This window comes from Podarcis bocagei (genome assembly GCF_964188305.1).
Source record: "Podarcis bocagei genome assembly, chromosome: 12".
In the NCBI taxonomy this organism is placed as follows: Eukaryota; Metazoa; Chordata; class Lepidosauria; order Squamata; family Lacertidae; genus Podarcis; species Podarcis bocagei.
The window spans coordinates 30,350,049-30,374,083 of record NC_138137.1 but is presented as its reverse complement, the minus strand read 5'-3'; the positions used below and the strand labels follow the sequence as shown (position 1 = coordinate 30,374,083).

Below are 24,035 nucleotides of genomic sequence, written 5' to 3'. Positions count from 1 at the left end.
TTCCGGATGGAAGGAGCCCTACATCATCGAGCAGCGTCGTGATCTGAGCCCTTCGCCTGCATGGCTCTGCGTCTCATCCAGTGGGAGTTGTTAGGGTGTCTTTTGTTTCTGTACGCAGACAAAGGTAGAATTAATGTATGTGTTCTAAAAGCAACCGAGTCAGAGGGAAAGGGGGATCAGGGAAAGAGTGCAGCTAGGTAGGAACTTTATGTCAACATCGCCCTAGAGCCAGTGCACCAACTGGACTCATGCACCTCAACCCCGACTGGGCTAGGCGAGCTGGGAAGCACCGCCAGAGACCTCCTTCTCGCAGGAACAGGTCAAAGTGCTGTGGACTCACAGCTTAGAGCTGAGAGCACCGGGTTTACTGTCTCAATAATACAGTCGTTGCGCAGCAGAGTTTTGCAGAGTCTTGCAGAGTATAAACCACTCGGAGAGCAGCTCTGTAGAATATCTTCCTTTTATTCTGTAACTATGATACAAAACTATATACAGAGCTGAATATTCTAAGCATAAATCAATGCTACACTGAGAGTCTGCAGCTGCACTTAGCAGCAATCTTGTCTCTAGAATCTCTAACACTCTCACTTTCTCCGATACACTGACTGACTGTCTCTCACTCACACACACACAATGATATGTTGCTGGGCAGAATAAGTAGATAGGCAGGACACGCCTCCTCCTCTCTGGAGAGCCAGCAGAGACCATCAGGAGATCATCAGGAGATTCTTGGGTATGAGAGGGGTGAAATCTCCTCACTTTAATGATCTCCTTCATTTCCAAGCTTCCTTGATATTTTCTGAATTCCAACATGAGTGACTAATATTCCAAATTAACTTTCGCCCAATAGTGAGGCACTGCCAATAAAGAAATAGTTTGTCCACAACTCTGATTGATAACGCAGCCTGTAGGACATTTGAAGTTACTGTAAATAAATGTATAAATCTCAGCAATGGCCACAAAGGGCAGTACAGTGTCCCTTGAATTGCAAGAGTATATAAACTTTAACATACCCGATTAACAAAATGTTCTACTTGGCCTGCTTTCCCCTTCCAGTGGCATAAAGAGAGATTTTGCAGACAATCATTAGGTTTAAATACCTGGTACAGTGATCCCTTTTAAGGTCTCCCACAGGTTTTGTTAAAAGGCAAGCTAAAGACACAGACAATATTCCTACAGTTTTATTGTTCATGACCTGGTGTGGACTTTTTAGGGTTTTAATAATGATGATGATGATGATGATGATATGGCATATAGTGACCGGGCTTAATCCTACGTAGGACTCCATCTTGTACCTAATTCTATACCTCTGAAATCAGTGAGGCTGGCAAGATTGGAGCTACCCATTGCCAAAGTAGAAAAACAGAAGAAGGGAACGAACCTGTGGGCCTCCAGACATTGCTGACCCCGTCTCCCATCAACCCCAGACAGCAGGGATGATGGTCAGGGATGCTGGAAAGTATAGTCCAACAGTATCTGGAGGACCACAGTTTCTCCATCTCTGCCGTAAACTGATTAGGACATATTGCTGTTTTCAGGTTGACAAACAAGGAATTTGGACCCTCCGTTGCTATAGGGAATCACCATGTGGCACAGGATCTACAGTACAGGTGGGAAGAGGTAGGTCGTTCTATGTTATTAACAGCATGTGCATCCCGTGTCAATATCTTCAGATGTGATGGGTGTGACCCCACGAAGGCAAGGCCTTTTTGGTGGTGACTCCTCAGTTGTGGAATAGGTTCTCCAGGGATCTTGGCTGCCACCTAGCACGCGACCTTTTGAGCACAGATTGAAGGCAATTTTATTCTCTCAAGCTTTTAATCAGTGATGTACAATTGACTCCTGCGTTTGCTATTTCACTCATTTTATTGCTTACTTTTATGGTGGATATTGCTGTTTGGCTTCAGCTTTCAATGTCACTTTCTAGCTCAATGTTAATTGTTGATATTAAACCTTCATTCGTAGGAGCCTTGGGCGCCACTTAAATTGCAACATGCGATAAAAAACCCCAAACTTTATAATAAGTAAATCACTAATACATAGTTCTTTAAGCTGGTATTATTTCCATTTAAAGGACCGATAGATTAATCTTGGAGTCTCTGAAAACGGAACATTGTGTGTTGTTTGATTTGCAGTTTCTTTAACAGTATATAGATTAGGACTATGCAGCCTTAAAATAACACTTTTGAACTCTGAAACTAAATGTCTCTTAGCTGTGGCCTTGAATCTGAGGTATGAAGGGATTGTTTAGGCTATAACAAGGGGTGTCTCTAAATTTCCCACTAGAGATCCTGCTTTTAGTGTTGGCAGTTCCAGTCCTCTGAAATAGGCACCTACTGCAGAAGTTGATTTTGCTTAAGAAGGCTGTCCCGCAGTGTGAAATATTAGGAAATACTAACTGAACATTTGTATGAATTGGTTTGTTGTTTTTAGAGTTTGTTGAAATGGGTTTGATTGTTTTTAGAAATTGTGTTTTCTGTACAGGCAACCCCTGATTTGTGTGGGGGTTGCATTCTAGGTCATTGTATGTGACGGGGAAGGTGTATAAGCCTGGTCTACCCTACTCCCCCCCCCCAGTCCCCCCCTTTTCTAGCCACTTCCAGGTCACCACGATGTGCGCAGTTGCGCACATATCAAACGCATGTCAATCGGTCATTACCTGCATTTTGTTTTTATCTTGTTTTGCATCACTTTGATGGCCTCAGGCTGCAACATGGTTTATAGACTCCTAAGGTCATTACGTCCAGGGTCTGAAATTAAGTACTTGCACCTCTAGTGAGAATCAGGCTCCCCACTATTTAATTAGTTATGGAAAAACAAATTATGTATTGAAGAATGTATTAAGTATGATGTATGGTTTTTGCCAGTGAATATAATAATGTATAATCTATAGATTAAGCTAACATGGAAGGGTTGACCCAAACTTGGTTGCAACCTGAGAATCCAGACTGTAGGTATTTTTAGCTGAAGATGGCGCAAACATCCTCTTTAATTATCTGTAACAAAATCGCCTAATCCTGTATCCTCAGGAGATGATGAGCAGTCATCAGTTAACCCCATTTAATATACGGCTGTTTGAAATGAGAGGAAGTCTGTGTAGTCAAGCATTTTCAGCCCAGTGAAATTGAGTAAAAAAAAAGGTAATATAAACCTGTCGGAGAAAATATCAGGAAAAGTAAGTGCTAGGATGATGGGGGCCTACAGGAAACAGATTGAATTATTTACACACATAGAATGATAATGCAGTAAATATATCCGGAAAGCCGTGGCTTATCCTTTATACACAACAGGTTCCAATTAACCTACAGCCTGTGAACATCCAAATCCATTATATTCAGAGATTAGGAAAGAGAATGTAATTGATTTAATGGTAACTTAATGGCACATAATTTTATACCATATTAACAACAATTAGATTTTTCCCCATGCTGTTATGGGATGGCGACTGTGGAGCAGTGGTACCACTGCTTCTGTGTGTTTTTAAAAATTCTGTCAGAACTTTGAGGGCTTTTTTGGGGTGGGGTGAGGGAAAGGATTTGTACAACTCAATCCTTCTCCATACTGAACGTTTAAGACAAGCACCATGTTATGTTGGGTTGGATCCCGACAAAAGCTGCAGTCTGACCTAAGCCCACTGAAGTGCCACCGAACCCAGGAGGACTTACTTCCAAGTAGACATGGTTCGGATTGCACTTGTTCTCCAATGAAATCAATGGGACGTAAGTAATGACCAATGCAGGTTCAACTAAGTTAGGATTTAATTACCTATTGACAAATCCAGGTTGCGCAATTAAGGTAGATTTAAAGCTCTTACACAACAAACCCGCTTCCCCCTCCCATACTCATAGCTGTCAACAGTTCCCTTTTCTTAAGGGAAATTCCCTTATTCCGAATAGGATTCCTCACAAGAAAAGGGAAAGTTGACAGCTATGCCCATACTGGATGGGGAAATGCGCTTGAAAGTGCAAGGGAACACCTGATTCAATGTTGTCTACCCTCTCCACAAGCAGATCAGCACAAATGATCCATAAATAACAGCCAACGTTGCTGAACAGCAACTTCAGGCAAACAAACAAGAATGAACATTCAGTAAGGTTATCTGGCAGTGACTTTAGTCTGTATCCAACCAGTTATGTACTATTCCCCCCCCCTCCAGTTGTCATAGTTTTATTTGGCGTGTATACTATTGTTCAACTTCTCACACTGTACAAGTAACAATAACTCCCCCATGGACCTTTCTGGACCTTTTGCTACAAGTGTGAATCTCGGGTGTCTTTTTTCGTTGCCCCTGCAGCTGTTGTTTTGGAAGACTCATGCCAATAAACCAATGCAGAAGCCCATAAGCACATCTAAGATGGCTGCTCACGCTGGTTACATGGCATGATCAGGAGGGCTTTCCATCCTCCAGATGGTTTGGTGCAGAGAATACAGCAGCACTACTAGCCCTCATGGAAACATCCAGACCTTTGAAATTGTAGCAACAGAGATGGTATCCTGTAGTTACAAATACACTGCACAGGAATGTCTACGAGAACTCAAAACCAGGCATAGGCAAACTCGGCCCTCCAGATGTTTTGAGACTACAACTCCCATCATCCCTGACCACTGGTCCTGTTAGCTAGGGATGATGGGAGTTGTAGTCCCAAAACATCTGGAGGGCCGAGTTTGCCTATGCCTGCTCAAAACTATCAATCTCCCTCTTTATAGGAGAGTGTGTCTGCACCTTGGGTGATGATGTCCGCGTAGAGCCTCACAAAATCCATCTTCTAGCTCTACGTTTTCTGGAACGCAGAGCATGTTTTGTGGTGGAATCACGTAATCCTAGAATATACAATTGTAGAATTGGGAGGGACCCTGAGGATCATCTAGCAGTCCAACCCCCTGTCAGTTGTCAGCTGTCTCATATGGGGATCGAACCTGCAACCTTAGTGCTTGTGTAATCACTCTGAATAATAATAATAATAATAATAATAATAATAATAATAATAATAATAATAATAATAATAATAATAATAATTTATACCCCACCCATCTGGCTGGGTTTCCCACCACTCTGGGCAGCTCCCAACAGAATATTAAACACGATAAAACATCAAACATTAAAAACTTCCCTAAACAGGGCTGCCTTCAGATGTCTTCTAAAAGTCAGATAGTTGTTTATTTCCCTGACATCTGATGGGAGGGCCTTCAACAGGGCGGGCGCCACTACCTAGAAAGCCCTCTGCCTGGTTCCCTGTAACCTCACTTCTCACAGTGAGGGAACCACCAGAAGGTGTCTCTGGACCTCAGTGTCCGGGCTGAACGATGGGGGTGGAGACGCTCCTTCACGTATACTCCTTCAGATTCACCTTAGCGCTATGCTTCTCAGTTTCACAAGTACTTCATCAATGGGGGGAGGGAAATCTAAGGACCAGGGACTTAATGTGCCCCCACTCTGGCCTCCGGCACCTTGTAGTGCTCACTAGAGATCTGCCCCCACCCCCGTCACCGGGCCAAACCTCTGACCAACTTTGCTCCAAGTCCTCTATGAACACTTTTGGCTGGCTGGAATGTGTCCTCAAATTTGATCTGCTTCTAGTTTTTGAGGATGAAGGATGGATCTGCGTGTTTGTGTTCGTAGAAACCTCTGACTTTTGAATGGCAAGGAAGTTGCATCCATTGCCCTGCCCATGCTTGCATCTGGCTGCACCCATCTTTGACTTCTGGCCGTGCGCGACACTGAAGGGATTGCTGCACTCCTACCTTGGCTGCATTCACACCATAAATATAAAGCACTACGGTACCACTTTAAACAATCATAGGGTCATCTAGTCCAACCCCCGCAATGCAGGAATCTCAGCTAAAGCATCCATGACAGATGGCCACCCAGTCATGGCTTCCCGCAAAGAATCCTGGGAGCTGTTGTTTGTTTGAGGTGCTGAGAGTTGCTAGCAGATCCCTATTCTCTCCTCAGAGCTAACATTCCCACCCAGAGAGGTTTAACAATCAATTCTTCTTCACAGGGAACTCTGTGAGGGAGAAGGAATACTTTGTTCTGTCTTTCTTTCGTCTTTCTCCAAACTGGATGCCATTGCCTCTTGCTGTTATTCATTTCACAATATTTCTGCTTTCATTTAGATGTAAATAAATAATGCCTTGGGTTAGAAAAATATCAATTTATTTTGCAGAACTATTTGTGGTTGCTTTTATAATTTTTTTCATTATTATTATTACTATAGCAAGTAATACCCTGCCATCTAGTGGAGAAAAGAACCACCCAGTTTTACACTTCTGATGATGCCGAATATATGAATTCCCTTCACCTTTAATACACAGGAATCAATCCTTATGATTAGGAGTTAATATCATGCTCACGCATTCAGATTCATGCCTGCGATCAATAAATTTGGATAGAAAATCTCAGGCTAATGCTCGTTTGATGCCAGTAATTATTCTCAGCTTAAATCACTGTAACATCAACTATTTAAAATGACAACTTTTATACATTTTAATATTCTGTGCATTTCATTGAAGAAGAAGAAACACAGCAAGAGCAGAAAATGGAACTCTGAGTACAGGCTGATTGTCATAAAGGCTCACTATTATTTGTATATCATCCTTTTGACTTGCAGGTTTGTTATGTGATGTGTTAGTGGATGTGTCCATCTTGCTCCTAGAAATGTTTTTTGTCTTTAGCGTTTCTTTGCTTGCAGCAAATTGGTTGCCCTATATTTCCTTTGCCGCTGGTGCTCCTTGGAGTTTTGCATGTCACTGATGATGGTGATGGTGTACAACCAGTGCTTTTTTCTGGGGGTACAAGATGCATACCCCTAAACATTTTGTGAATCTAAGTTTGGCCTCACTGAGGGGCAGTATTTCAATATGAGTAGGAAGATTACCCCTAAACATGAGTAGGAAGAGTACCCCTAAACATTTTTATTTTATTTTTTAGAATAAAAGCACTGGATACAACACTTCTTCCAAAAGCAGCCAAGGGCTATGCACAACGATAATCAAAACATCTAAGTGCTACCACAGCATGGTACTAGAACTCAGTGGCGTAGCGTGGGGGGTGCAGGGGGGCCCGGCCGCACCGGGCGCAACATCTGGGGGGGGCGCGCGCTCGCACTCACAGCTCTCTGCCCCTACCTGGCTCACTCACTCTCTCTCACTGCAGTGCTGGCTGTGCGAATCCGATCCGAGCCTCTGGGTCGCCGCCCACTGTGGAGGGGGTGGGTGCCAGGCGTGCGGTGCGGAGAGAGAGCGAGGGACTATCTGGGGGAGGGACAGTGCAGCGGCCGCCCAGCGCAGCGCTGAGCACGGGAGAGAACCACACCAGACCAGACCAGGCAGCAGCAAGAAGAAGCTGGCAGCGGCGGCAGGTTAGGGGTTAGGGGGCGCAAATTACTTGCCTTGCCTCGGGTGCTGACAACCCACGCTACGCCGCTGCTAGAACTCCTAGATTCAGACTATGTATTCATTTGGTACACACACACACACACACACACACACACACACACATGCACGCACACACATACATATATATACACACACACACACAGTTGAACCTCGGGTTACGTACCATCCTCCTTATGAACGCTTCGGGTAATGAGCTCTGCTAACCCGGAAGAAGGTGTTCCGGGTAGCAAACTTTGCCCTGGGATGTGAGTGGAAGTCACGCGGCAGCAGGAGGCCCCATTAGTGAAAGCGTGCCTCAGGTTAAGAACAGTTTCGGGTTAAGAACGGACCTCCGGAACAAATTAAGTTTGTAAACAGAGGTACCACTGTGTGTGTATATATGTGTGTGTGTGTGTGTTTGTTTGTTTTGAGACTGCAGACTGAAAGAATAAAGAAACTTATGGTTTATTACTAATGTCAAGCAAAGCCATTGTAAGTACAAGCTTGTATGTGGCTATCATGGAGTCATAACAAAAGACAGAACACTAACTGACTGAGAGAAGTGGAGAAAGGAAGTAAAGCCTGAGAGAAAACAAATCATCAGCAAGGGAAGAGAAGGTTGCCTTTCTGTTTATTGCCTTCCGCTGGTTCAGATAACTTACTGCAAGTGTTGCAACTCCCAACAGTACTGGCCCTTTTCTATCTGCTGTTCCTGGAGACAGGACTAGTTTTCCATATTTTAAAACTAGATCCATTGGCCATAAATTGTGGAGTACTAACTCAAGTACAAAGGAACTAACCTGGCAAAAGGTATACCATACCCTCCAAAATTTTCTGATGAAATGGGGACGTCCTATTCCATAATAATAATTTTAGTATTTGTACCCTGCTTATCTGACTGGATTGTCCCAGTCACTCTGGGCCGCTTCCAACATATATATTATATAAACATTAAACATTAAATAACTTCCCTATATGGGACTGCCTTCAGATGTTAACGGATAACTGCATAACCTCCAACATTTATCCAATGTAAATAGGGATGTCCTAAGGAAAAGTTCAGAAACTGGGATGGCTTCTGTAAATCCGAGATTGTCCCTGGAAAATAGTGACACTCGGAGAGTCTGCTATATGGGAGAGAGCTTGTCCTATAAGAACAGGAATAAAAAGACTGTCTTTATGCCGGTTCTCTCTCAATGGCCTGTTTCATCTTGTTCGCTTTCCCTCGGTTTCATTTCCCTCAGTGAACTTTTCTGTTTCCTAGCATTTGAAAAAATAGCCTTGAACTGGTGTAGCTTGTTGCTAGGTTTCAAGCTCATTTTATACAGCCAAGAGAGGTACTCTTTTCAGGGTTGTTTTCCCCCTCTTTTTTGAATTTGGAATGACGTCCTGAGGCAAGAATTGTCCTGTTTCTTAGCAACCCAGATGGGCTGAATACATTTATGCTTTCAAACCTCTATGTATAACAAAAAAGAAAGAAAGAAAGAAGAGCACAAACATATCCCAGAACAAACATTGCTGTTATGAGACTCTCCTCTCTCTGTGTGTGTGCTTGCTTTGCTCTAACCAGGGCTGCAAAGGGAAAAATGTGATCCGGCATGAAACACTTGGGAAAGGACTTGGCTTTAGAGAGGGTGAGTAGAATCTCCTTGCTTCTTCAGCTCTGCCTCTTTTATAAGGGCTGCAGTTTTACTGTTATTAATAACTAGGGCAACACTTAACAGAATTGTGATGGTATCAGGGAGAACTGTGTATATGGCCAGAGGAGATTTCAAAAATTCTCACCACAATTTCTAAAAAAGGCAAGTTTGTACTTTACAGCCTACTCCATGTCAGGTTCAGAATTCCTGGGCTGATATACAAATCCCAGAACAACGTAGGTCCAGGATAGCTTAATATAAAGCTCAAACACTGTGATCATCTGGAGGAGTGCAGTTAATTGTACCCGCCTCCCACTCCTCCCTGTAGCAGAGGCCCGCCTGGATGAACTACAGGCTGGACATTGAGTGTTGCTGATTCCATTCTTTGGAACACCTTCCAAGAGAGATTCAGTAAGCATCCTTGCTATGGACTTTCAGGTGTCCCTTGCAGACTTCTTTAGCTGACAGGCCTAGGCCGTGAGGGCTAGCCGGCGAAAAGAGGGCGAGCCCCCTCAGCACCAGCCCTAAATAGGACAGGCCTCGCCCCCCCAGCCAGCTGGTTGGCTGGCTGGGGGGGGGGCAGGCCCGGCTGGGATTCCCCTGCTCTCGCGGGGGCTGCAACCAGCCCCCGCTCATGTGGGGTGGGCGTGAAGCCCGCAACCCCACCTCCTGGGCAAGCAGGAAGTGGCTTTGTCTAGTTTTTATTTTTGCTTAGCCGGTCACCTTAAATATTGACTTTTAAACAGTGTTTTGTGTTCTAACCATGTACACCACCTTGATATCTTGGCAGTACAGATATACTTCTATAAAGGCATAAATATCTGGCTGCGAATATATCTGCATATGGGAATACAATCTAGCTATTGATTGCATTCTTCCTTCAGGGAAGGAACTTTTTTTGTTTTGTTTTGCATTCTTGTTGGGTGGGGGGAAAATGTATGTGGTGATGTTTTGCTGGGTACCATGTGTTGCCACAACCCCAATTTCAATTTGCTCATTGCCTGAGCACAACTTAGTACAGTGATACCTTGGGTTACATACGCTTCAGGTTACATGCGCTTCAGGTTACAGACTCCACTAACCCAGAAATAGTACCTCGGGTTAAGAACTTTGCTTCAGGATGAGAACAGAAATCATGCTCCGGCAGCGCGGCAACAGCAGGAGGCCCCATTAGCTAAAGTGGTGCTTCAGGTTAAGAACAGTTTCAGGTTAAGAAAGGACCTCCGGAACGAATTAAGTACTTAACCCGAGGTACCACTATAATCAGCTACATTCGGAATGAAAAAGCGCTTTATATGCATTATAACACTGTGACACCAGATGGCGCTGTGGAGTCCCATCTTTCGCAAACACGATTTCCCTTGATGAAGTTTACAATGTTTTTAACTGAAACACTTTTTTGATGTGTCTCAATCCAGACCCAGCCAGTTTTTTTCGAGGGTCACTTCTTCTGTCAGCCCAAAGGAAGCGATGCAGAGGCCTTATTTTCATGGGTTGTTGCTGTTGTTTTTAAACAGCTGTTTTCTGCAGAATTGTATTAAAAATAAAATTGTATGATAAATCAGTAATAATCAAAGTCTTTCTTCTTATTCCTCTTCCTCTTTACCTTGTTTAGGCATAGAGCGGTGAATGCAGAATGTTCCCCAATATCCATGCTGGGAACCAATCGAAGTGTACTTTCGATTTGAAGAAGATATTTGCTACGAACCTGGAGTTAGCCTTACAACGAGATCGAGTCAATGAGTCTCAGCCACTCACAGCCCCTCTGGAAAAGGATAGCTGCCTAAAACAACCTCCCGATTTCAGCTACAGGCTTTATATCACCCGAGGCCTTCTCAGGAAGCCGCGAGGAAAGTCGAAAGAGCTGAAAAAAAAATCACCCCCAAGCACGGTGCAGGAAGAGTTGCAGAGGATAAGGTCCAATTTATTTTTCTCCATGGTGGAACGCGAACAGGAGCCCAAGATCATTACAAGGTTTCCCCACATGGGTCCCTACGAAGCCCAGCTAATGTTCGTGAAGATGGGAAAGTTCAAGAGCAGCAAATACCAAGATCCAAAACCATTCGACTATAGACAGGTAAAGGGAAGGATGAATTTAGATAGAGGCAGCTGGAAAAGGGTGGCCTTTGTGTGGAGGGGGATTGAGGCAATGCGCTGCTGCGCCAGGTGTGGGTAGACTACAAGGCTTCTGGAATCTACTTTGTTCTGCCCCAGATGGATTGGGACATTTATGCACAATCTCACTTTCAATACCGTTTACACAGTTTTGGGGTGGACATACTGCTTTGTTTCCAGTCAATGCATGTCCCATGACTTCTTGCTTAAAACATTTAACTTTTCATACTACAAATGTTCTGGGTTTGTTTGACTGTTTTCCTGCTTTCATTGTGCTGCAGTGCAAGACTGTCCCTCCAGACAGCAATAGCAACTAACACCAGGGAAGCTTCACAGAGCAACTAATAAAGCAAAATGACCTGTGGGTGGTCCACAGCATAAATCTACCACAAATGCATTATTGTTGTGTCAATGGCATGTTGCAGAATAACCTGCAAACAACAACAACCAGCCAAGACGGACTGTTTGGGGTGGTTTATTTCTTTATTTGTTTTAACTATACGGTCGTACCTTGGTTCGCAAACACCTTGCGAGTTGAACGTTTTGGCTCCCGAACGCCGCAAACCCAGAAGTGAGTGTTCTGGTTGGCGAAGGTTCTTTGGAACCCAAACATCCAATGCAGCTTCCACAGCTTCCGATTGGCTGCAGGAGCTTCCTGCAGCCAATCAGAAGCCGCGCCTTGGTTTCCAAACGTTTGACTTCCGAGGTACCACTGGAGTTCTAAGATCTACAAGTTGGAGCCAAGTGTTTACACAGTGGCTCAGTCAGACAGATGTACATATAGAACTGAAAAAGGCTAAAGGGTACTTCTGAGAACATGCTTGGCCCAGTAATTTGCTTTTATCACCAGGGTGGGTTTCTCACAGAAATTCAATCCTGGCCTGCCCCCCACAAGTTTTCTTCATTTCAGCAGTGAGAGAGGCACATATTTTCATTTGATGCTTTTCTTAAGGAGCCAGACATCAGAAACCCTTGCAATCTAACTCAACTCACCTAGAAATCTACCATTAAAGCTTAGTTATCCTTCTGCCTTTACACACAGGGATTGGGGGGGGCCTTGATTCCATTCTCCTTGAAAGGTGAACCTACCTAATTCACACTTCCCGAAATAATACATGAATCAAAACACAGCCATCCTTTGAAATTTGCATTTCTCCAAATTTTGCAGTGTGCCTCTCCGGCCAAGGAATATGTAAAAAAATGCATGTACTAGAGGAATGCATGCATATAAAACCATGAAAGACAATAACATACAACAGGAATACTGCTTTGCAAAAATGTCAGTATTGGGCAAAATTGTATGCTACAATGCTGATGAATTTTCATGAGGACTTAAAAAAAATAAACTAATGTGAAGAACCAAAATAAATATTAGAAAAATGAGAAAACGAGAGAACCCTAAATTGACAGTTTCGCCTATCCCTTTAAAAATATATATATATATTTATTGCATTTTTTAAACACAAAACAAACCAACAAACATATACAATACCGTCACCATAGAACAAAACAAAAGGAAACAGAAGAGATTTAAAAAGTAAACAAAGAATGAATAGGGAAAAAAAATACATCAAGATCAATTTATCCATTAATCATATTCTCATAACCTTTGGACTTCCTCACATCACCCTTTCCTGCGTTCTCAGTTATATAGTTACAAGCAGCAAATTATTACCTTATTTCAAATCTTATTTTGTAGTTCTCGAATATCATATCCCCAATTTCAATATTTTTTATCATATACTAAACTGGTTAACTTAAGTATAATATTACCTCAGATTCCATCATTTTCTTAAACATCACTTAATCATACATTTTACAACTAAGTTACTGATGCCGTGTTGTTTTCTATCATGCATTCTCTTAGCATTCATACAGCTTATGATGTTTTTGTAAATAGTCTTTAAATTTCTTCCAGTCCTCTTCCACCGTCTCTTCTCTTAGGTCTCGAATTCTGCCAGTCATTTCGGCCAGTTCCATGTAGTCTATCAGTTGCGTCTGCCATTCTTCCAGAGTGGGCAAATCCTGTGTCTTCCAGTGCTTTGCGATCCCTATCCCTAACTATATAACACAGAAGCTATATCATTTCTGTTTTGTGTGTCTATAACAGGCATAAGCAAACTCCGGCCCTCCAGATGTTTTGGAACTACAATTCCCATCATCCCTAGCTAACAGGACCAGTGGTCAGGGATGATGGGAATTATAGTCTCAAAACATCTGGAGGGCCGGAGTTTGCCTATGTCTGGTCTATAAAGTACACACACACACCAAGAAACAACACAAGCAATAGAATTTAGTGTCTCCACAAGATGGCACTATTGCAACAAATGCTTTGGTCAAATGAATTCAGTGATGTGGATCACATTTATCTTTTCCTTATAGTGTAGTTGGGTTATGTGGTTATATTAGCCTTTGAAAAATGTCTTTGAAGCCTCAGGGCTCTTCAGAAACTTTTTAAACATTAAGATCTTCATCTTCAATCATGGTACTCTGTTGGTGACTGGATTTTTTATAGAGGCACATTAATGTCCAATACAGCCATTTCTGGGGACACGGGTGGCTCTATGGGTTAAACCACAGAGCCTAGGACTTGCTGATCAGAAGGTTGGTGGTTCGAATCCCCACGACGGGGTGAGCTCCCGTTTCTCGGTCCCTGCTCCTGCCAACCTAGCAGTTTGAAAGCACGTCAAAGTGCAAGTAGATAAATAGGTACCACTCCGGCAGGAAGGTAAATGGCATTTCCGTGAGCTGCTCTGGTTCACCAGAAGCGGCTTAGTCATGCTGGCCACATGACCCGGAAGCTGTATGCCGGCTCCCTCGGCCAATAAAGTGAGATGAGCACCGCAACCCTAGAGTCGGCCACAACTGGACCTAATGGTCAGGGGTCCCTTTAGCTTTATCTCATGTCCAATACAGCCATTTCTAATGCATTTCATTGTTTTTCTCCATTCAACCACAACACAAATTAACAGGTTAACCCTCCCTGTGGTATTAAACCCCCCCCCCCCGATATCATTACTTTTATCGCACCGAACATTTAAGGTTGCAGCTAGGACAGGAGGCCTTTCCACCTGGTCCTCAGGACTCTTCCTAGGTTTTGCCCCTTCCCAGGCCAAACCCCTCACTGGATCTGCACCCTTCTTGAGTGTTTTGCCTGGAGGATGCAGAGGTGTAGGGCAGTTTTGAGCTAGATGGACCAACAGTCCATCTCATCTCATGTACCACTAGCATGCAGCAGGTTGCTTAAAAGAAAATGTGGCCCCAAGCAGAAATGGGTCCTCAGACCTTACTTAAAAGTTTTTTTTTCATTAAAAGACGACCCTGCTTATGTGGTCACATGTGAACCTTATGATATTAACAAAGGGCAGGTGTTTACTAGCAGAACCGGTTAAGAATGTGTATACGGAGATGAGGTGCTTTGAAAAGCTAAGATTAGCATTTCCTTACTAAACTTACTGGATAACTTATTCCTGCCTTAAACCAGGAAGTGACTGTATATTATTAACGACAGCTGTGTGTCTTCTGTTGACTTTTGAGAGCCTCAGAAGTTTACAAATCAGTTTTATTGATGTTAGCTGAGCAGTTTAACAACTGAGTATGTGGCAAGAAATGAGCTCTGTCCGGTTCCAGGATCACTTCTTGTTTGTTTATTTATTTTAGAGAATCTCAACCTTCTCAGACCCATGACCCACTTTTACCCCAAACATGCATTTGGAGACCTATTTCTTAGTCTTTTACCACATATTTGCAGTGCTCCTGTTGCCACCCACCTTAAATCAGGCTGCCACCCACTAGTTGAAGACTACAGTGGTACCTTGGTTTATGAACTTAATCCGTTCCGGAAGTCTGTTCTTAAACCAAAGCGTTCTTAAACCAAGGCATGCTTTCCCATAGAGCAGGAGACTCAGTTTACAAATGGAACACACCCAACAGGAAACAGAACATGTTCTGCTTCCAAGGCAAAGTTCACAAACTAAAATATCTGCTTCTGGGTTTGCAGCGTTCTTAATCCAAGTTGTTCAAAAACTAAGCTGTTCTTAAACCAAGGTACCACTGTAGTGCTGTAAAAGGACCCCAGTGTTGCCTTGAGACTGAAACACAACAATACAAAAAAAAAACCAACACCAAAAAACCACACCCTAGTAACATAAATAAATAAAACAAAATACGGGATATAAATCCATTTAAAAAGCAGTATGAAAGAAATGTAGAACAGCTCACTTATTAAAGCTATGTACACACTGCATATTTAAAACACATGCCTTCCCACCCAAAGAATCCTGGCAGCTGTAGCTTGTGAGTATGCTGGGAATTGTCATAATGTGAAAGGTAAACTACAGTTCCCAGGATTCTTTGGGGGAAGTCCTGTGTTTTAAATGTGTGGTGTATATCTATCTGTATAGCTTTTGCTTTAAAAGTACGGTGCCACAGCAGGAGGTAAATAAACCTCGACAAACCTAAAAAAATTGAAGCATGGCAAAATAAAATAAAATAACCCTGTTTGCTATATCTACAAGGAAGTTGCTGTGAATGGGCAGTAAGAATGACAAGCACCAAAGCATTGCTCCCAAGTTGTTTGCCAGCAAATCCAGATGTTCCCTCTCCATGTTTTTCCCCCGTGCAGTATGAGCCAGATAGACCAAATTTTGTGACCAGCTATGCCAGAGACCCTCTGAATCTAAAGTTGAAATCTCAGTGTTTAAGCAAAGGTAAGTCCACGCTGATCTTCAGAAGTCGGTATGACACCCGTTTCGTGCATCAGAGGAACATTGAACATCATGTTCTCTCAGTAATATTTTGGATTGGGGAGATTGTGTTGTGTTGTGCTGGACATAGGGTGTGGTGTGGGATGTGGCTCTCAAGACTCTCTCCAGGCTGCGCTTCCTCCTCCTGTTCCTGCTTTGGACCCTCCTTCCTTGGCTGAAATATGTCCTTGAAATCTGATAATGCTTCTTACTTACTTGGGTGGAGGATAGATAGGGGTGTATGAGTCGATATGCTATATACTGTTTAGTGGCCTACGGTATAATTGCACTTGATAGCTCAGTTGGTTAGAGTGCGGTGCTGATAATGCCAAGGTTGCAGGTTCGAGCCCCACATGAGACAGCTGCCTATTCTGGCACTGCAGGAGTTTGGACCAGATGATCCTCAGAGTCCCTTCCAACTCTAAAATTCTATGATTCTAGAAAGGTAACATTAATGTCTGCTGCTCTACCAACTTTTGCTGCTGGCCCTGCCTACCACAGGCCTGCAGCCCTCAGAAGGTTGCCCACAAGACAATGTGGCCCCCATAAGCTGAAAAGGGCTCCTCATCCCTGTAATAAATAATAGAATCGTAGACTCATGGAATTGGAAGGGACCCTGAGGATCATGTAGTACAACCTCCTGCTGACCTATCCTGGAAATTAAAGAGGGTTGCAATTGGCTCCCAGTATGTTTCCGAGCACAATTCAAAGTGTTGGTGCTGACCTTAAAGCCCTAAACGGCCTCGGTCCTGTATACGTGAAGGAGCATCTCCACCCCCATCATTCACTGAGGTCCAGCGCCAAGGGCTTTCTGGCAGATCCCTCACTGTGAGAAGCAAAGTTACAGGGAACCAGGCAGAGGGCCTTCTCGGTAGTGGTGCCCACCCTGTGGAACGCTCTCCCATCAGATGTCAAAGAAATAAACAACTATCTGACGTTTAGAAGACATCTGAAGGCAGCTCTGTTTAGGGAAGTTTTTAATGTTAGATGTTTTATTGTGTTTTTAATATTCTCTTGGGAGCTGCCCAGAGTGGCTGGGGAAACCCAGCCAGATGGGTGAGGTAACAACAACAACAACAACAACAAATTATTGTTGTTGTTGTTGTTATTGTTAAACTCTGATAGTATTAATCTTCATTAAGCAGACATATTAAGTAGTTGGCCCTCACAACAGCCATTATTTCCTTTAGGGAACAATAGTATTAAAGGTTAGTTTCTGGCATATTTATAACACAAAACATTAATGCTAAGATTCTCATTTGACTGTTTATAACACTCAAAAGTCAACATATCATTACAAGCAGGTGATTGTGAAGCTTGACTAGGGCAGTCCAAATCTTCCTCTTTTGTTCGTATACCCCAGTTGAATTTTCCTTGCCATATTTGACCATGCTGCTGCCATTTAGCAGTGTACTAGGTGCTCTGGAGAATGTGTAAGTGGCACTGATAGACGCGTTCAGAACTGAACATCTACGCTAACTGGTTGTGATCTATGGAGCAGCAAACTCGGCAGAAGGCCGAACACCTGCTGTTGCATTTACAAAACTTCATGCGAATATGTGTCCACCTGTTAGGTAAATGGGATACAGCAAGAGGCACAGGTGTATGATGGGCCTGGTGCAACTCTGGCCGCTGATCCTTTATTTATTAAGATATGCATGGCACTTGAGTATAAAAGCAAATAATTTTAATGTGGTTTGCAAAATGAGTAAAACAATGGAATTATCAGTAAAAAAAAAAGTTAAGAACAACTATTCAAAATATTATTATTTTTTTGGGGGGGGGGACCCACCAATAAGCAAAAAACAACAACCCACCCCAGAATAAAACCTATACTGATGTTCTGCCTATCTTGGTAGGCTTGCCTAAATGAAACTGTTTTACCAGGCGCTGACTAGAATACAGAGACGGCCCCTGGCTGCCCCCTAGTTACTTTAAATTTATATGTACGCTTTTATACTAAAGGTAATCTCCAGGCACTTTCACACCAGTAATCCAACATCACACCCTTTAATAAATCTTCCCAAAATCTAGTAATAGTTACAGTGGCAGACATTGGGCTCTCAAATTTTTGTGTCACCCTGTGCAATGCTAAAAACTGGCACACACAAACCCCACCTCTCATGCTCCCTTCTGCATAGTTGTTGTGGCACCCCTTGTGGTTACTGGTGCCCAGGGCAGCCAGACCGGTGTGGCTCCCTAAAACTCATTAGTTGCTTTGGCTGCAATTCTATTAGTCCCACTGGCTCTTGTGGGACTTACTCCCAAGTAAACACCACAGGATTGTGCTGCATGCACTTTCAAATCCTTTCCCTTCAGCAGCAATGCACAATACGGATTCTGAGCCCAAACTGCCTTTTGTTTGCTGTCCCTTTTCAGTCCACGGACTCCATCCTCTCACAGAAGAAAAGGGGGGACCCCAATCCAAGGAAAGATTCACCACCTGCTACAAGCCTCAAGAACTCAAGTGGGATTCGAAGTTACTTCTGCCAAAGGAGCCTTGGCCTACTAAACCTGTTTCCTTCACAGTTAGTACAACACTCCATAATTCCCTTCCCTTCTTCACATCTTCTTCCACTGAGCTCATATTTGGAATAGAAATCTGTGGGTGTTCTGAATGGTTTTTTTTTTTTTTTTAAAGTAAAATAAAATAAGGGCATTGATTTGCTGGAGTACTTGGGAGTTTCTGCAAAGCTGATAGCTAGCCAGATTCTAACCTAAGGTGATATAATTAGAAGACAGGCTGTGGGTTGTTTTTTTAAATGTCTGTCTCATATACAGGTTCTCACAGGTGGAAGATATTTGTAGGCCTGCTGCTATTTATAGTTTTGTTTGAAAACTGTAACTGTTTCTCTTGCAAAATGCCATGAACGACACTGTGTTGCTTTACGCCATCAGATATGGAGATACTTTGTAAAAAAATATATATCTTTTTAGAAAAAGCAAAATATATACTGTAGAACCTTGGGTACATTGGCTACATTGCAGGCTGAAAGGAACAGATTCACCCAGTTTTCCAGGGATCAGAAGCGACTTGGGCTTTCTGACAAATTATAGACTTTTCCTAATGAGGCATGAATGACTCTTGTGTTGTTTTAAACGGAAACAAGCCAGAGCCATTTCAGAATGTGGGAGGCGTAATTTTCCTGAGCTAGTCTTGGAGATTCAAATGCATGTTGGCAAATAGTGTAATAGCATATGTAGAATCTTGCCTACTGTTGATATCACTTGAGCTGCAAATGCTCTTAAATTATAAGCGCTAATACATGTGGAAGAAAATTCCATTGTAACCAGTAAGGCTTCCATCTGATTCCCTGATATAGATATGCTGTATTGGGGATAAGGAACCTTTGACCCTTCAGATGTTTCCAGACTACAATTCCCATAATTCCTGAACTTTGGCCATGCTGGCCAGGGCTGATGGAATCCAAAAACCTCTAGATGACCACAGGTTCCCCATTGATGCCCCATATAGAATGCGGGACCTCCCTGACATTGGGTGAGGATGCCCGTATGCACATGCAAAGTTTTGGATCGTAGCTATGAAGATATCAGTTAAGAATTTTTAGTCACTTTAGGGAATAACATACCAAGATTATGTCATTTATGGTGAATGCTTGAATTTGTTCCTGCTTTGTTTAGATGCTACACAAAGTAGGTATAATCACAGATGCATGTATTCATGTGCCAGCATTTGCTGGGCAGCACAGAACCCAACTTTCTGATGCAGAATCTGGTTTAGCAACTTTTTAGAGCTACATAGAAAATAATGGGCAGATATTTTTCTTGCAAAGCAGGGCCAGCCCACCTATGAGGAAAGGGGAGGTGACTGCCTTGGGTGGCAGAATTCACAGGGGCAACAGATCTGGCCTCCAAGGCATGCATTGCCCACTGCGGTGCGCTCCTTGGAAGCTGGGTCTGCTGCCTCCTTGGTAGCACCCCCCATGCCAACTCTATAGTGGTCTCTTGGCTAATAGGAGGTGCTGCTGTTCTCCCTCCCCTAGGGAGGAAATAGCAAGGGCTGCCTTCTGGAGTCTCCTAGGCTCTGCATCTGCCTAGTGCAGGCATAGGCAAACTCGGCCCTCCAGATGTTTTGGGACTACAGTTCCCATCATCCCTGACCACCGGTCCTGTTAGCTAGGGATCATGGGAGTTGTAGTCTCAAAACATCTGGAGGGCCGAGTTTGCCTACACCTGGCCTAGTGTGATTCAGAGTGGGCCCCTCCGACCCACCATGATTCGCTGCTGGTTAGGTGCCCTGTACATTATCCTGTCCCTCCTGTAAGTTCAGATGTTTACTGCTGCCCCCAGCCTATGCTTTCTGTTATTTTATTTCTTCCTCTCTCTTTTTGTTCTTCTGTGTTCAGCTTGATTTTTTAAATTTAAAAAACACATGGCATATTTTTTGGCATTGTGCGAAATCATATCACAGTACAAATCTTGCCAGTCCTCTGTATGGATGATTGGATGAGGTGCTTCCTGTTGTTGTTGAAGGGACTTCAATCGCTTGAAACGAAGCACACATCATGGAGGCTTTCAGGAACTTCGGCTTTGCCAAGAAACTGCAGGAAAAATAGCGCCAAAACACAAACATGCCACCACCGTTACATAAATGGATTGCTAACACCCCAGTACGAACCATGTCTGCTCTGATGTAAACCCTGTGAATTCAGTGGGGCTTATTTCCAGGCAAATGGAGGATGACAGGGATGGTGTAAAACTAGTTTGCTCGCACCTACTCTCCCCAAACCCCTTTGCATTTTCATGTCAGGCATGTACTGAATACCTGAAGGAGCGTCTACACCCCCATCACTCAGCCCGGACACTGAGGTCCTCGTCTAAGGGTCTTCCCTCACAGCTAGAAGTGAAGTTACAGGGAACCAGGCAGAGGGTCTTCTCAGTAGTTCCGTCCTCCCTGTGGAACACCCTCCCCTCAGATGTCAAGGAGATAAAGAATTTAGCAACTTGTAGAAGACATCAGAAGGCAGCCTTGTATCGGGAGATTTTTAATGATTGATGTTTTTATTATGTTTTTAGATATGCTGCAAGCCACCCAGAGTGGCTGGGGAATCCCATCAAGATGGGCAGGGTATAAATAATAAAACAACTGTTGTTGTTGTTGTTGTTGTTGTTGTTGTTGTTGTTGTTGTTGTTGTTGTTGTTGTTAGGCTTATATCTGCTGAGGCCAGTGCTCCTCACAGGCAACCACAGATATGTGAGGAGATAGGCCTGCTGGGGAAAGTTTTTTGACAGGCTCTCATCATATTTGGTAACTGTGAAGCACTAGCATTAAAAACACTTGGAACAGGCTGAGTACATATCCTCACTAGTAAATGGGTGTCTGTATGATATTCAGTTTGGATGGGTATTCAATTGTTGCAGCTAAAGCCTTTTTGCCAGTAAATGTTATGTATCTTCCCTTCAGGCTATGCTTATGTTATAAAGCCTAGCTGCAGAGCAAGGCCCTTTCGTTTTAAGATGTTTGATATCTGTGAATCCCCTTTTGGTTAAAACCATGCCCGTCAGTAGTTTTCTTATATTGTTTTAATGATTTTGTCTTCAGAGGCACAGAAGCCAACGAGCTGCACACAGTGCCTTTCTGGAACGTGTAGAAGAAACGCTAAGCCAGCTGTGGTTGAAAGAGGTAAGTTGCCTTCAGGAAATCTAGCAACCCAGTTTTAAACCAGTTTATTCCCCTCTAAGGAACTCTTATGGTATAAAGTACAGAGAATATTTAGACAACTCCCACCAGTTCCATTCAAGACACAGAGAGCCACAGGTTCCCCACATCAGGGGAAGAACTGAAGGAAAGTTGGGATAGAAGTTGTTGTGGTGGCTAGTTGTCCTTGGGACTGTTCAGGCGGAAGGCCGGTAGATCAGCAGTAGGTAGAGTCAGAGCCAATGACAGGCAGTGCCACCTCCTGATTGGTTCTAAGTAAGAAGACAGGTGGATGACCCTAATGGACTCACCCAACTTGTCCTAATGGACCAGCCTTCACTGAGAAGTGAGCAACGTGCTCCAGGAACACACTTGCAGCCTTCATAAAGGTGAAGGTGAAGGGACCCCTGACCATTAGGTCCAGTCGTGACCGACTCTGGGGTTGTGGCGCTCATCCTGCTTTATTGGCCGAGGGCTTCCGGGTCATGTGGCCAGCATGACTAAGCCACTTCTGGTGAACCAGAGCAGCGCACGGAAACGCCGTTTACCTTCCGGGTCATGTGGCCAGCATGACTAAGCCACTTCTGGTGAACCAGAGCAGCGCACAGAAACACTGTTTACCTTCCGGGTCATGTGGCCAGCATGACTAAGCCACTTCTGGTGAACCAGAGCAGCGCACAGAAACGCCGTTTACCTTCCGGGTCATGTGGCCAGCATGACTAAGCTGCTTTTGGAGAACCAGAGCAGCGCACAGAAACACCGTTTACCTTCCCGCCGGAGTGGTACCTATTTACCTACTTGCACTTTGACATGCTTTTGAACTGCTAGGTTGGCAGGAGCTGGGACTGAACAACGGGAGCTCACCCCATCGCGGGGATTCGAACCGCCGACCTTCTGATCGGCAAGTCCTAGTCTCTGTGGTTTAACCCACAGCGCCACCCGCATCCCCCTGCAGCCTTCATGGGTCACGTAAATAAGGACATATGGAGAGTCCTCTGCATCGTGCCAGAGGCCCATCTAGTCCAGCTTCCTGTTCTCACAGTGGCCTTATAGGAATCTGGCAAGCCAGAACTGAGCACATGAGAACTTCCTCTTCCTGTGGTTTCCATTCAGAAGCATTACTGCCTCCAGCTGTGGAGGAAGAGGAACAAGCATTGTGGCTGGTTGGTAGCCATTTCCTCCATGAATGTGTCCGTTCCTCTTTTAAATCCTTCCAAGTTGGTGGCTACCACTGCCTCTTGTGGCAATGAGTTCCACAGCTGAACTGCACTCTGTGTGAAGCAGTGTACCATTTTATATGTCCTCAATCTGCCCAAATTTTGGCTCCATCGAATGCCCGTGAATTATAGCGTTGTGTGTGCGAGAGAGAACGAAATTAGGCAGGCTTTCTAGATACGGATGTTGACCCTTTGTGACTTTTCCTCCCTGCTTTCCAGGCAGCCCAGAAGCAGGCCCAGGACAGAAGAAAAGCTGCATCTAGGCTGAGGCAGAAAATGCCAAGCACAGCTGTTTCCACTGAGAGCGATATTGAGATGCAGCAACAGGCCGGCAGGCAGCAGGAAAAAAGCCTGCAAAAAGGACGGCTCTCTCAGCCACCACCTATGGCAACACTGGGGTTGCAACTGTCAATGCATATAAAAGCAGAACCTTTGGGCTTCTTGCTGCCAAGTGGCGTTGCTCAGAGTGTCGAGGAACTGAGGTGCAAATAATGAGGGGGAGACCATAGAACACTCAGTAAATACCTGGACTGTATTATGCTCATTGCTGCTATTCTAGTGCCAGTAGGGTTCTGTATTGCAGGAGGATAAATCTCATCCTCTCTTTAGCACAGTGAATCTAATAATTGTAAAAAATTATAATAATAAACAAACAAACATACATACAAGTGCAGCAAGGGGTGGTTTTCTCTATATAATACACTCCCACATCTAATGGCACTCAGGAGTGTTTTGCTAAAAATGATAAAATCAAAACCACCAATCCGTATTCAAATAGGGGGAAATTAGTAATATATATATATATATGTTAATACTGTGAGAATGAAGTAGAACTTCCTTTGGAGAAGACAAACTGGCCTGCTGCAGAATCTGCACCGTGATGGTGTGAAAGCTCTGGGATAGCTCAGATTCCTGCATTGCGGGGGTTAAGTTAGATGACCCTTGTGGTCCCTTCCAACTCTATGATTCTACGAAGCATGTCTGACATGAGGTGCTTCACAACACCTGTACCAGTGTGGGGTAGAGAAACAGGCTTTGAGCACAGCAGAACGAGCAAACGGAAGCACACAATATGTGAAATCAGAGGAACAGGCTAGAAACAGGTGAAAGTTGATGTGCCCTCACAGAATAATTTTACACAGGCTTCTGATTGCAATGATAGTTAATGGCTTCTGGAGCAGAATGGGCATCCTTCATCCCAACTAGGTATGCCTTTGAGGCATGAATTTGTGTAGCACATTCAGAGATTTGAACATGTTGTTTTGATACAGCATATAAAGAT

General features: G+C 43.8%; 1 protein-coding gene across 8 annotated transcripts; it reads left to right on the top strand.

Annotated features, from left to right (window-relative positions):
- Positions 1 to 28: 28 nt before the first annotated feature.
- Positions 29 to 23,408, top strand: LOC308570131 (uncharacterized protein C7orf78). Of its 8 annotated transcripts, none has more exons than XM_081164875.1 (8): positions 29 to 124; positions 1,539 to 1,620; positions 8,948 to 9,011; positions 10,633 to 11,094; positions 15,757 to 15,841; positions 18,257 to 18,405; positions 21,441 to 21,521; positions 22,973 to 23,408. In XM_081164875.1, the coding sequence occupies exons 4-8, from the start codon at positions 10,654 to 10,656 to the stop codon at positions 23,243 to 23,245; spliced, it is 1,029 nt and encodes a 342-aa protein (XP_081021001.1). In that variant the 5' UTR covers positions 29 to 124; positions 1,539 to 1,620; positions 8,948 to 9,011; positions 10,633 to 10,653; the 3' UTR covers positions 23,246 to 23,408. The 8 variants fall into 8 exon arrangements, with proteins under 8 accessions (XP_081021001.1, XP_081021003.1, XP_081021000.1 ...); XM_081164877.1 differs by having other exon boundaries at positions 34 to 135; positions 1,539 to 1,610; XM_081164874.1 differs by having other exon boundaries at positions 34 to 135.
- Positions 23,409 to 24,035: the final 627 nt, after the last annotated feature.

What these genes read in the sequence shown, in the direction of transcription:
- LOC308570131 (XM_081164875.1), top strand. Translation starts at nt 10,654, where the DNA reads ATGTTCCCCAATATCCATGCTGGGAACCAATCGAAGTGTACTTTCGAT. An exon ending in CTAAACCTGTTTCCTTCACA is followed by an intron (nt 18,406 to 21,440) that starts GTTAGTACAACA and finishes TTTTGTCTTCAG; the next exon opens with AGGCACAGAAGCCAACGAGC. An exon ending in GCCAGCTGTGGTTGAAAGAG is followed by an intron (nt 21,522 to 22,972) that starts GTAAGTTGCCTT and finishes CCTGCTTTCCAG; the next exon opens with GCAGCCCAGAAGCAGGCCCA.